We start from the raw sequence: 12,748 nt of genomic DNA, 5'->3' as shown, positions 1-12,748 counted from the left end.
CCGCCCCGGCGCAGCCACTCACTGACAGCTCCCCTCGCAGCAGGCAGAAGCACTGAGTTTGTCCTTTTCTTTCTCCAGACACCAGCAGTGAGTTTTCTGAATCCCAGCCGCGGTCCGGAGTCAGGAGGGACGATGGTGACCATCTCCGGGCACTACCTGGGAGCCGGCAGCCGCGTGTCGGTGCTCCTGGGAAACCAGACCTGCGAATTTTACGGGTAAGGGGCCGAGCCAGGCCAGCGCGGGCTCCTGCCATGCACCTCCTGGTTATCAGGGCTGCACTGCCTTGTATCTGCTGTAGCTGAACATGCAGCCACGGCAAAAATTCATCTGGGAACCCCTGAAGGCGCCCATTCCCTCTTTTATTACATGAAACCATCTTCTCTCTTACTGTGACTGAGCCTTGCTTGGCAAGGGAGGGATTGCATCGGTATTAGTGCTGTCCATTATTTCATTTTAATGCCATTACAATGTTAACTGGTCCAAAAATCTCAGGCAAACATCACTGCGATTGTAAAATGTTTATAGTAGTCATCAGTAACTGCCCCCAGCCCGGCTGATCTGAAGAAAATGTAACGTTTATAAGAAACATGTAGTTTCTCTTTTGACAGCTTGCGTTGCTTTTATTGCAGCCACTGCTGCAGGTATCTCAACCTCCTAGAAATGGTCTGTGCGAGGGCTGGGCTTCTGCATGGCAGAGCAAAGCGAGGATCTGCGCACACCTTCTGCTGAGAAACTTGCACAGCCATCAATCTCCTCTGGGATTTCTATGGCAAATTTGCTTTTTACCCAACAGTGTAAACACAGAGTTGACATTTGCAGGGTTTAATGGGTTTGCTTGGAGCTTAGTTAAAAAAAGATACATGCAGTATACATCTGTGTGCATCACATACACATCTGAGCCTTGTACCAAATGTACATAGGTGCCCCAGTATGCATTTCATAGCGTGGACGCAGCCTGTGCGGGAACCTAAGCAAAGCGGTGTGATATGTGACGGGATTCTGCCTGTCAGATCCTTGCTCAGTCTTCACAGGAGGAACCAAGGAAGCTTCTGGGAAAGTAAAGACCCTGGAGGTGAATTTCTCATCTGGAAGACTGAGAGGTTCTCTGATACGGGAGCTGTGGGTGTTCAGATGTGGGAGCATGTTGGGATATTAGAAGTGCTTATTCTAGGTCCATCCTAGAATGGTGCTTCAGGAGGTCTAGACGTGCCGAGGTCTTCAAGTGCAGATGAACTCTCCGAGTGCTAGGCACTGTGGCTGATCCATCAGCATTTCTTCCCATATCCAAAGCAAAGATGCCAGATTGCATCCTCAGATGCACACGGGTAACGGCGTTACCACCAGCGAAAGCAGCCTGCAAGCTGGCCTGAGAGCGGAATCAGCCCTGAAATGTAATCCCTTAAATATATGATTATATTCAGGCGACCTGCAGATACTGACCTGGAAAATTTTTTTTGTGTGTGCTAATTACAGCAGGCAAGCAGAAACTTAAACAAAGCAAGCGGCAGTATATGAATGGCACCATCCTTCATGTGGGGTCACACTGTGCACTTTGTTTTGCTTGGACTGTTTTGAGGCAATGAACTTAAATTGTACTCGAGGGTGTGGGGGAGCCTGATTAGATGAAGCAGTTTCTAATGAGATTCACTCTAATTACAGCTTCCCCCATTCTCCCCTCTCTGATCGGAGGAGTGGGTAGATTCACCATGACGACATAATAATAGCACAGAAAGCTAATTAACTGATCACAGGGAGCTGAGAGCAGCTCTGCCAGCAGCGATGCGTCACTCTGGATCTCATGCCAGAGCTAAGCAGGCGCGGTGGAGTCTGGCGGGGCTGAGCGGCTGTGCCGGCGCCGGGCGGCAGCGCAGGCAGCAGGCAGGCAGCTCTTCAGCTGCACGGGCATGCAGGGGAACGCTCCGAGAATCAGCAAGGAGGGTGGGGAAACACGCTCCTCGCACAAGGATGCCTTTGTGGTTAAATTAAACCTAGGTGGCGAGTGAGAATAAGATGAGGGAGGGAGGAGGAGGAGAGCGGGAAGGGATAGACAGGTAATTGCATCACTAGGAACAGTCAAGTCCAGTTTGTTTCACGTATTTGAGGAGGTTGTTTCTGTTCCCTCGGTTGTGGTGGACAGGCGTGCCAAGGTGTGAGCTGGGAACATCGTGGTACCCGCAGTTTGACACCCCCCTGAAATGCCCAGTGCTGAGTGCTGTGCCTCCTTAGGGAGGGTGGGGAGCGCGTAAGGGCCCTGAAAAGGGGACACGCAGCATCCCCTTGCCCAGGTAGAGACACGGGAGCTTTGCTGGAAGCAGAGCAGGGGCATGGCTGCAGTCGAGCCTCAGCTGCTCGGGCACCTCCACGAGTTGCGCAGCGTCTGCGGAGGGTGAGGACGGTGAAGACGGGACGTTCAGCAGTGCCAGTTTTTGATTTAAGTGCCAAGCTGGCAGCGAGATGCTGAAGACCCGCCTGCCCTCTCCCTGTGAGAAGCCAAAGCTAACTGAGCCACAGAAACAGTGCGGCCTTTTTGGCGAGCCGGGGGCAGGTTTGGGTGGGCAGGACGACCCGCGGGTGGTCATGCAGGGGCACTGGCCTTCCAGGGACATCAGTCCAGCACTTCTCGCTGGAGCAGCAGCCAGGCTTCCCACAGAGCTGTGCGGTTCCTTGCAGCTCTGTCCCAGCAGCGGGAGCGGCACCGCTCCTATCTCATTCCCCTTCTCCATCCATCCACCCATCAGCGCCTTTGTGCTTTGTCAGCGCTCGCTACCCTGCCGCCTCGACCTTCTCCAGGACTCCGATGGAAGCAGATGGTCTGTTGTGTCCGGCCAGCCAGCGCCGAGGCCGAGGTCACCCCTGCTCTGACGGGGAGACAAAGCCGGAAGGCAGCGGTGACGGTGGCATCGCCCTTCCCAGGCGGGGGCTCCGCGGGCTCCATTATGCTGCTCACAAGGGCCCGTGTGTGCAGTGGGGTGGGGAGGGGAAGAATTTGGCTTTTGAGTGAGCTTATGCATCCCATTTAAAAAGCAGCCATCTGTTTTCACACGCCCAACAGAAGGCAGCGGGTTCACAGAGGGATGCGGGAGGCTGCAGTTTGGCACAAAGAGTAATTTCAGGGAGCCTGTGCTTCTCTCTTGGTGGGCAGGCAGAGTCCCCTCCTGCTCCGTTCCCTCCCTCCCATGCCAGTGAAGCCCTCCTGCCCGTCTCGGGAGCTCATCCCCTTCGCAGGTGTCAGGGTCTGGGGCTGACTGACGGCTCAGCCTTTTTGTGAGCTGTCCCGCTGCAGGGCAGTACCAGGACAAAGGGTCATTTTCTGCCCCTACACCACGACTGTCTGTTAACGCTTCCCCGGCTTCTCTCTTGCACAGGCGATCCATGAACGAGATTGTCTGTGTGTCGGCCCCATCAGCCCATGGCCTGGGGGCTGTTCAAGTCTCTGTCAGCGTCGACCGGGCTCAGCTGGAGCGGACCTTGCTGTTCGAGTACATTGACGATCCGAAGGTGCAGCACATCGAACCTGAGTGGAGCATCGCCAGGTAACAAAGGCTCTGACAGCAGGAGAGGAGCCAGCTCACCCGGTCTGGGTCTTCTCTCTCAGCATATGCTCAGTGAGGGCAAGGGAAGGGTCTATTTGGAAATGCACGTCCCACTCGGCGTCCTGGATTTGTCAATGCCGGGCGTCTGCGGCGTTTGCATTTACCAAAAATCAGGTTCAGAGTTACTAAAGTAATTGTAATTACCAAGGCAATTACAGCAGTAGCAGTCTGCACCGAGATTCTGGGAGCACAAATAAAGCCCCAAGATCACTTCCATCTGCTGAAGAAGTGCACAATTGCTCATTAAAGGCTCCTTCTTGTAGTCCTGGAATAAAATAAAACCAGCAACCACCAAGAAAGGAAAAAGCTGATGCTAATCAAAATGTACTGTTTATCCCAGATTCATTGCTAGGAACGGGGTGGCTGGCGCTGTCACGTCACCGTGACGTCGTCGCTGGTAAAAACCTTGGCCATACTCGTCCCCTGGTGTTACTTCAATGGTTGTGCTCATGAGGGCTGTAACACAGCTATTCGTTCCAATTATTTTTTAAAATTGCCCATGAAAGAAGTGTCTCGCAGCAGGCTCTGCAAGATGTTTGCTTTGAGCCCAAATTGAAGATTGGGTCTGGTTTTGGGTGAGATGGTTTGATGGGCTGGTCAGGACTGGTAACAGAGGAGGTCTAAAGGGGACAGCTGGGCTCCGCTCTAGAGGTGCTGGAGACTCGGGTGAATCTGGGCTGTGCTGCTCCAATTAGCACATGAAAGAAGAAGCCAAGAATGAAAGACGTTGCTCGGGGCGCTGGCTGTAGGAGAATGGGGGTGCTCTAGCCTGGGAGGTTGTGTCCTCCCTGGCCCCGGTGCTCTTCATCCCTCCCCAGCTCTATGTGACAACTTGCTGCATCTGCAGGCCAGATGCAAGTGCTTGTCAGTTCCTTTGCTGCATGTACCATTTATTGTGTTCCTTAAAAACAGCACTATGTAAATCATTAAACACTGTGACTAATTTATTGTCTTACGAATTTAGTCTCAGCTCAGTTGATTTCTTTGGTCCTATTTCTCATCCTGCTGCCTTGCAATGCTGTTAGGTGGGAGAGGGTGCAGCTGAGAGTAGAGAATCTAGCTAACTTGTGAGATACCACTCCCCAGTGACTCAGGGAGTGGGTATTAATCCACGCTGTCGCCTGGTGCCTGAAGTGTCTGCAGAAAACATCTTTCTGAGATCAACAAGCATCCTTATTGCCAAGCACAGTCTCTCTGCCCAGTCCCAGCCCCTCCTGCCCGATGCATTAATCAGGTATCTCCCGGTTCTCCGCAGCGGACACACGCCTCTGACTGTCACCGGCTCCAACCTGGACGTGATCCAGGAGCCGAGGATCCGCGTCAAGTACAATGGCAAGGAGTTTGTCAACGTAAGTAGCTGCTGTCAGTGCGGTGCCACCGGGCTGTGCCTGGGAGCATCCCTGTGCGCTGCCGCACGGCGGGTCATCCCCCCCCCGGATGCCCACGTACGGTTACTGGTGCCGGTGCTCTCTGCGTGGTGAGACTTGCCATGGCAAAAGCTGCTGAAAGGGGGTATTGCTCTAGACTTACCCAAACTGTTAGCAGCAAAACCTGGGAACCCTGGAAGGAAAGGTGCTGACACGCACAAATGGGAAATGACTTCCTCAGCAACACAGTAACTGCCGAGGAGTTTCCAAAGCTAGAAATGGAGGGCTCAATTTTAGGTCATCTCCATCACCTCAAATTCTGTTTTGGGTCAGATAAACTTGTTTCACTCGTGAAATTCCCCCTTTTGTCAGAGCCCCTAAGCCCTGAGAGCTCTCCTCTCCCCAGCATCCTTCCCTTCCCTGTACCTAGCTCAGCCCTACAGGCACGTTATGATGGAAAGTCCAAGTGTAGCTGTCCCCGTCGTCCCCAGCTGCTCCATGCTTCCCATTTTAGTCCTGCTCTTTTTGTAAAAGCCCAGAGCTAGGCGCTGGGACCTGCCAGCTATAAGGCTGCTATGTTTAATTAGTCTCTCCCTAGCTGCCTCGCTATAAATAAACCTCCTATTGCCGCAGCTCTGGGCCCAGCAAACCTATACCAGCCCGGGGAGGGAAGGAGAGAGGGGAACTGCGTCTGAACAAGAAGCTTTCAGGCCGCTTTTGCAGCTTGATCCCTGCAGTAATGCCAGGTGCTGCTTCCCTGCACCCTCCTCACTGTGCGAAGGATGCTGGGTGGGGGGCTCTGGGTATTTTGGTGAAGCCGGGTGTTATTTTTATGCCTCCTTCCTTCCTCCCTCCTGTCACCCTGGTGTTCCCAAAGCAAGGAGTTGGTAGCAGAGTTTGGGTTTGATCTGGAATGCCACCTCCTCCCCCTCTCTGTATTTTGTCAGTCCAAGAATGAGAAACTGAAATGAATCCTCAGCTGAACGGGAACTAAGCGATGTTCTTGTATGCTACAAATAAGAATTGTACCTCCAGGACCCGCAGAAATTGTTTTGACCAAGTAAAACTGAATAATACTGTTTCTATGCAGTGATCTTTCTGACTGAATCTGTATTATCTTGGAAAGGGCAAATCACTTAGCAGTCTTTTCCTATTCTCTTTCTCTCTTCTCCTCTGAAGACCTTTCTTTTTTCATCTGAGCTCTTTTTAAAAAGACATCTAATTTTGTTGTTAGCAGTTGCAGTTATAGTGCTACAAAAATAATTCTGAAGACAGAAAATTGAGTAAAATTAAATCTTCCACTTGTGGAGGGAGGCCAAACGGTTGGGCTCTTCTGCTTTATAAGGCAAGAGCCTCATAAATCAGCCAGCTCCCTGCTTCCAGGACTGGAGGAGCTATGGGTGTCCTCACCCGGCAGGAGATGACCTTCATGTTACCTCCAGCCCACAAGTGCCAGATGATCGTTCCTCTCCCTCGCTGGCATTAGGGAATTGCCTCTAATCACCAGTTTGTAGCAGGGACCAGGTATTCACTATGGGCTGTTTCAAAGCCAGCATTGCCAAAGAGGATGCAGCTGGAAAGAAAAGAAAAAATAAAGAAAAAGGGCTATGTGAGCCTCTAGCTCCTTTAAAACACTGCTCATTTTGAAGCTCGCTCTCTGTCTCTGCTGGAAGGGAAGCAAATTCCCCCAAACTATGGCTGCAATGCATCAAACCTGGATTAAATACTTCCAGCTAAACTTGAATCTGCTGGACTTTTCAGGGAGTATTTAAGGGCTCGGAACATCATTGTCTAGGTCAGGGTAAAGTTTTCCCTGCTGTCTTTCAAAGCATCGCCTTCCCCGCAGGTCTGCAAGGTGGTGAACGCCACGGCACTGGCCTGCCTCGCACCCCCCCTCACCCCCGAGTACCGGCCCGGCCTGGACGCTGTCGAGCGGCCGGATGAGTTTGGGTTTATCTTTAACAACGTGCAGTCCCTGCTGGTCTACAATGACACCAAGTTCATATACTACCCCAACCCGACGTTTGAACTCCTGAGCCCGACTGGGGTGCTGGAGCAGAAGCCGGGGTCACCCATCATCCTGAAGGTAAGGAGACCCTTGCTCACCCAGTGGGAAGCAGCAAAAAAACCCAAGAGAGGAGTTTTGTATCCCCTTTGGAGAATGGGGTACACTAGATGGAGTCCCGTCATTTGCACAAGCTGGGAATGAGATCAAAGTCAGAGAAAGGCGCTGCATCTTTGTACAGTCTTCTCTCCCCTTGTCCCTAGGGCAGAAACCTGTGCCCACCCGCTCCTGGAGGAGCAAAGCTGAACTACACCGTGCTGATTGGAGAAACACCCTGCGCCGTCACTGTCTCCGAGACCCAGCTACTGTGTGAGCCGCCAAATCTCACCGGACAGCACAAAGTGATGGTGAGGGAGCAAACACTCCTGTCGGCATCCCTTCCCTCCCTCCCATCCTTTCTCCTCCTCCCCCGTCTCCCTGACTCACTCAGATAGAGTGCAATTTCTTGTCCAAGGATCGGTAGGATTTTAGATCTTTATGGCTGTCTAATTGGAAGCTTAAAATATTGATGTGGATTAGCATGGAGAAACTTCTTATTCCCTCCTTGAGACTCACCAGAGCCTTCTAGAAGGAAGAAATATTTCTGCACCGGGTACCACCCTTTCTCTGGTGCTGCTTGCTCTTCCTTCAGGACTAGGGGAGACCACTTTCAGTTGGCTGTATTCTCCCTCCTGTAGGATAGGAAGGGATTTTATCAGTCCTTGTAGCCAGACCTGATCTGCTAAGTGGATGGAAAGCTTTTGCCTCCTCCCGAAGCAGAAGCAGCCAGGGGCATCTGAACACTGGACTGGTTGGATCAACGGCCTCGTCCAGGATAACAGCCGGTGTCTTCCTCTGCTTTGGTTTTGGGCATTTCTGCTTCCCCTGATCCACTTGCAGACCAAGCATGCAGCTGCCGAAGTGCTTGAGTAGAGCCCAAATGAGATTGTAATTGTGATTTATTTCCCTTTAAGTTCGGCATCCAAAACATACTCAGATTATCGCAGTGTGTTTCACAGAAGCGCAACCTGGCTGAGAGCTGCTTGCATCTGTGGCCAGGGCACATCCAAGAAAAGCCTGTCCTGGCATTAACCTCCAGCGTGTTTGCTCTCTAGCTTTCACATGGGGCTTTCTCCTCCCTTCTCTGTTCTCTCTTTCCAGTCGCTCTGGTTTCTTGTCATTGAAATTATCACTGGGTTGCTAATGTCCACGGTTTACAAAAGGGAGTTGAAAGCTTATAAAATGAAAGTCAAATGGAGCCATCAGATAATAAGAACAAAGCCTAGATAGTGAAGGGCTGGCCCATTTATCATTACTTGAAGCCTCCCTGTGTTCACAGAAGCTGCACCCTCTGTGTTTGAAGGCGATCGGAGTTGCTGTAGTCTTGGCTGAAACAGAGGCGGTTCAGTGCTTCCTCAGGGGTCTGTACAGCCCGTGTGGTGCGTGCCCTGGCCGGGAAGGATGGGGCTTTGGGACAGGCTGACACCCTTACCTGAAGCTGCTGGTTACCTCCGTTGTTCTTTGTAGGTGCGTGTTGGTGGTATCATCTTCTCCCCTGGTTCGGTGAGCATCATCTCAGACAGCCTCCTGACCCTGCCAGCCATCGTCAGCATCGCGGCCGGAGGCAGCCTGCTCCTCATCATCGTCATCATCGTCCTCATCGCCTACAAGCGCAAGTCCCGAGAGAACGACCTGACCCTCAAGAGGCTGCAGATGCAGATGGACAATCTGGAGTCCCGAGTGGCCCTGGAGTGCAAGGAGGGTCAGTACTGCCCGGGACTGGGCACTCTCTGTGTGCTGCAGCTCTGGTCCCCAGCTTTCCCCACCGGAGCCTCCCCAGTCACCTGATTTTTTGCAGAGAGGAGCAGGGTGCATGCCCTGCGAGGCTGCGTGGGAGGGTGGGCAGCGACAAGTGTGTCAGCGGCAGACATGGCTCTGCTGCCTAATGTGCAGAGAATAGGATTAGAGCTTGATCCTGCTTAGGCGACATGCCTGGATCGCATTGCGAGGACGGTGCAAGCCCCAGGGTGCCCGGCACAACACGCCCCCTTGTCTGATGGCCTTTTAGTAAAGGGCTTTTAAACAGGCAGAGTGAGGTAGGGCGTGGAGGAGGTTCGGACCCCCAAGAAACAGCACGTATCCCACATGGAAGGCAGTAGGGCTGGAAAGCTGATCCAGTCCCTCCTCCAGTCTATAAGATGGGAGCCCAGAGCGGCAGGAGCAGGTCTGAGGGACAGGAAGAAGCTCCTCAAGCATTTGCTTCTGGGAAATCTTTTTTGTTATTTGGAGTAGCTAGACCTGCCGCCTGCGGCTTTCAACAAGGCAAGTCTTGTCCCTTGCAACGAGGCGGCTGAGCCTGGCCTCTCCGCAGGGGAGCGAAGGTGGAGGTGGGCAGTTGTTTCTGTAGCTGGTGGGTTGAGACAAAAAGTGTTCTGGGGAGGGGTGCTGCTCTTGTTTCGTATGTCCTTCCAGCTGGAAGGGAGCTTAGTGAATCAAAGAAAAATAAAGAGAAAGCTGCAAATTTCACAATGTGACCTTTGTATGTATAGAGAGTTGCATTGGATTTGTTCATCATTGGATTTTAAAAGGATAGCCTTGAACGCACAGGAGAAAAAATGAGATATATTCAGGAAAGACTACAGCTTCAGCATGGGCACAGCCTAGCTGGGGTACGGAGACCTTTCTAAGCCAGCATTTCATACTTTGGAAAATGAACACAGGGACACACATACAGCTGTATAACACAGTGAATGGTACCTTACGAGAGGAAAAATTAATTCCTTCCTGACCCCTGCAGCAGGCTGTTTCTGCTTGGATTTGATCTGCATCAGATTTTATTATTTTGGCAACTGTTGATAGAGGAGGAGAAGAAGAAGAAAGGAAAATATGGGAGGCTCCAAGTTCTGAAAATAGATCCTCATTTCTATCTGCAGCCTTTAAAGGTGTTTTAGGTGTGTATACACAGGTGTGAACTGCATACAAATTAATAAGCATCTTTGTTCTCGGCATCTGCTCTGTGCAGTGAGTGCGCTCTCGCTCTCAGCTGCTGATTCGGAGTCTCCAAGGGTGAGGGTCTGTCTGAGCAATGCGGCAAGATCTCCTCCGAATCGGTTTCCTGAGCTGGCCCGTTTATGGTTGCTACCGTGCCCCCAAGGAGAGCAGGCAGGCAGCCCTCCCCAAAGCCTCTGCCCCGCAGCCTCGGCTCCCGGAGCTTACATGTGTTTCTCTGTCTTGTTCTGTTCTCCCCAAATAGCTTTTGCAGAGCTGCAGACAGACATCAATGAATTAACCAGCGACCTGGATCGCTCCGGGATCCCGTACCTCGACTATCGGACATACGCCATGAGGGTCCTTTTCCCCGGCATCGAGGACCATCCTGTCCTGAGGGAGCTGGAGGTAACGAACAGGCTGTGCCCTTCGAAGTTTCCCTGAGCCCTCGGGGAAGCTAGCGTAAAACCCTGAAGGACCTTTATGCCTTCCACAGCAAAACTTATTAGAGGCACTGGGGTTAGCAGGATGAGCCCCGAGTTCATTTTAACTAAGAAGCTGGTGTTTTATCTCCATCGCACATTGCTTGATTCCTCTCGGTTTCTTCTCCCTGCTGTTACTTTAGTTTTATTTTATTGGTTTTTATATTGCTATAGGCCAGCAGCAAAGCATGCCAGATAAGTTATCGGTGTCCTTTTAAAGTCCTCCTTAACCACCTTACGGTGCAGGGGAAGGCTGTGCGCCTGGCAGCATCCTGCTGCTGCTGTTTCCTGGCGTGTCCACAGGAGGGCAAGCGCCGTGCCTAGGCATGGCCGGCCTCCCGCTCGGCTGGGAGCAAGCACCTTAATTTTCCTGTTTTTTCCACCAGTATGTGTAAATATATGCATAAGGTTTTCACTGAGGATTTAGAAAATAGCTAACGTACAAGGGTCCATCAGGTCACCTTGCAGACGGGCCCTGCTCACCTGTGAGAGTGCAAAAAAACCCGATGGTGCTTCAAGAAACGTTATCTGCCACCGAGCGTGGGGCTGCTGTCCCTGACCCGGGATGCCCAGAGGTACCAGCCTCAGCGCTCCCTCTCGGAGACCAGCATTGCTCCAGTAATTCCTGAAAGTCCTATTGCCTTCACACAGACCAGGGGGTGCCCCAGATCTTCAGTCAGAGGTGTAAGAGGAACAAGTCTTGATTGCTTGTGCTCCATATGGCTGCATCGTTTCTCCAGGCAAGCACTACTCAGCATTAACGCATCGAATTAGATTCCTTTCCAGTGGGCCACCACCACTGAGCAGTTGCCGTGGTGTTGGGAAAACTCAGCATGCTTTGAACCAGCCTCTCACAGCCCATTCCCATGCCCTGAGTTTTCCAGTCCCATGCATTATGTTTGCTGTTTAGATTGCCAAATAAGCTGATGCTCTAGCAAACAAATATGAGTGCTTTTTATTTGTTTTACTCATGAAAAACAGCATTGCCGAAGTGATAAATGTGTTGCCAATTACACAGTTGCTTAATTATGTAACATTAGTAAAACCAATACATAAGTCTCCAAGATGTTTGGTAAAGAGTTGCTTAATGTAGTTCATCATTTTCACTTGTAATGAATTACTTGAATCTGCAACTGGCTGAAAGCCTCAATTAATTTTTTACGCCTGTCCCATAATAAAGCAATAGTCTAAATTAGTATTTAATTTACTTACAAGAGTGTCACTTTTTGTGCAGAACAAGCAAAATTGTATGTCATTTATAGGGCCGTTAGCCTCAAAGCAGCAGCTTTATGGCATGTGGAGTACAGCTCGGAGCAATGATTAAAGCGAGAAGTGCTGAAGTGCTGGGGGAGGACAGAAAGAGTGATACTTGTTCAGGACTGGCCAGAGACCATGTTCAGGGATGCTGAGACCCTGAGAGTCGGGGTGCTGGCTTGTGCACCCAGGGTTAAACCATTCACCCCACCCATAGTGCTGGCAGAGTGACCCCGCGGTGGTGCAGGGCTGCCCTCCGGTCCCTTGTCCTCCCGTCCCTTGGCTGATCGTCGTGCTGTCCTCCACCGCAGGTCCAAGGGAACGGGCAGCAGAGCGTGGAGAAGGCCTTGAAGCTCTTTGCTCAGCTGATCAACAACAAAGTCTTCCTGCTGCCCTTCATCCGAACGCTGGAGCTGCAGCGCAGCTTCTCCATGCGCGATCGTGGCAACGTGGCCTCGCTCATCATGACAGGTCTGCAAGGCAAGCTGGAGTACGCCACCGATGTGCTGAAGCAACTGCTCTCGGACCTCATCGAGAAGAACCTGGAAAACAAGAACCACCCCAAACTGCTCCTGCGCAGGTAACACAGGGGGGCAGGGAGGAGAGGGGGCTGCACAGCTGTGCTGCTGGAGGCCTCTGGGGGCTCTGTGGGACCGGGGTGCTGGTGTTGGAAGGAAAACGCTGCTCTCCACAGGGGACTTTGGATGACCCTTCCATTTCCTCGCCTGTCTCCAGGACATGGGGTTAACTCTACTGTGTGATTCCACACAGAAGGATGAACAGGGTCTTAAACTGGATCCAAGAGAGCTATTACCCCTGATGCGTCTCTCTCTCACTCATAATCTCTTACCTTGCCCCAGCCCCAGCAGCCCCCCCTTCCCCTGGCTTGCCTGAGAGCAGGTGATGGTGCCAGCACCGTCACCTCTGCCATCCAGCTGCCTCCTCCCTGCCCTGCCCTGCCTGCACCCGCCTGACGGAGCTCCTGCTTCTCTCAGCTGTGTGTGCGGAGGTGCCCGAGCG

The 12,748-nt window shown here is 52.0% G+C and overlaps 1 protein-coding gene across 1 annotated transcript in view; it reads left to right on the top strand.

The window, feature by feature from the left end:
- The window catches only part of LOC104074512 (plexin-A2-like), an 86,361-nt gene extending 74,049 nt beyond the window's left edge, over positions 1-12,312 (top strand). Inside the window, exons 14-21 of the mRNA XM_009574656.1 lie at positions 79-215; positions 3,366-3,533; positions 4,849-4,942; positions 6,807-7,046; positions 7,229-7,372; positions 8,532-8,766; positions 10,258-10,400; positions 12,040-12,312. Coding sequence (XP_009572951.1) covers positions 79-215; positions 3,366-3,533; positions 4,849-4,942; positions 6,807-7,046; positions 7,229-7,372; positions 8,532-8,766; positions 10,258-10,400; positions 12,040-12,312 — 1,434 coding nt within the window. The remainder of the gene's footprint in view (positions 1-78; positions 216-3,365; positions 3,534-4,848; positions 4,943-6,806; positions 7,047-7,228; positions 7,373-8,531; positions 8,767-10,257; positions 10,401-12,039) is intronic.
- Positions 12,313-12,748: the final 436 nt, after the last annotated feature.

The sequence above is a fragment of the Fulmarus glacialis genome, unplaced genomic scaffold (genome assembly GCF_000690835.1).
Source record: "Fulmarus glacialis isolate BGI_N327 unplaced genomic scaffold, ASM69083v1 scaffold7043, whole genome shotgun sequence".
Lineage (NCBI taxonomy): Eukaryota > Metazoa > Chordata > Aves > Procellariiformes > Procellariidae > Fulmarus > Fulmarus glacialis.
This window is presented reverse-complemented; position numbering and strand designations above follow the sequence as displayed.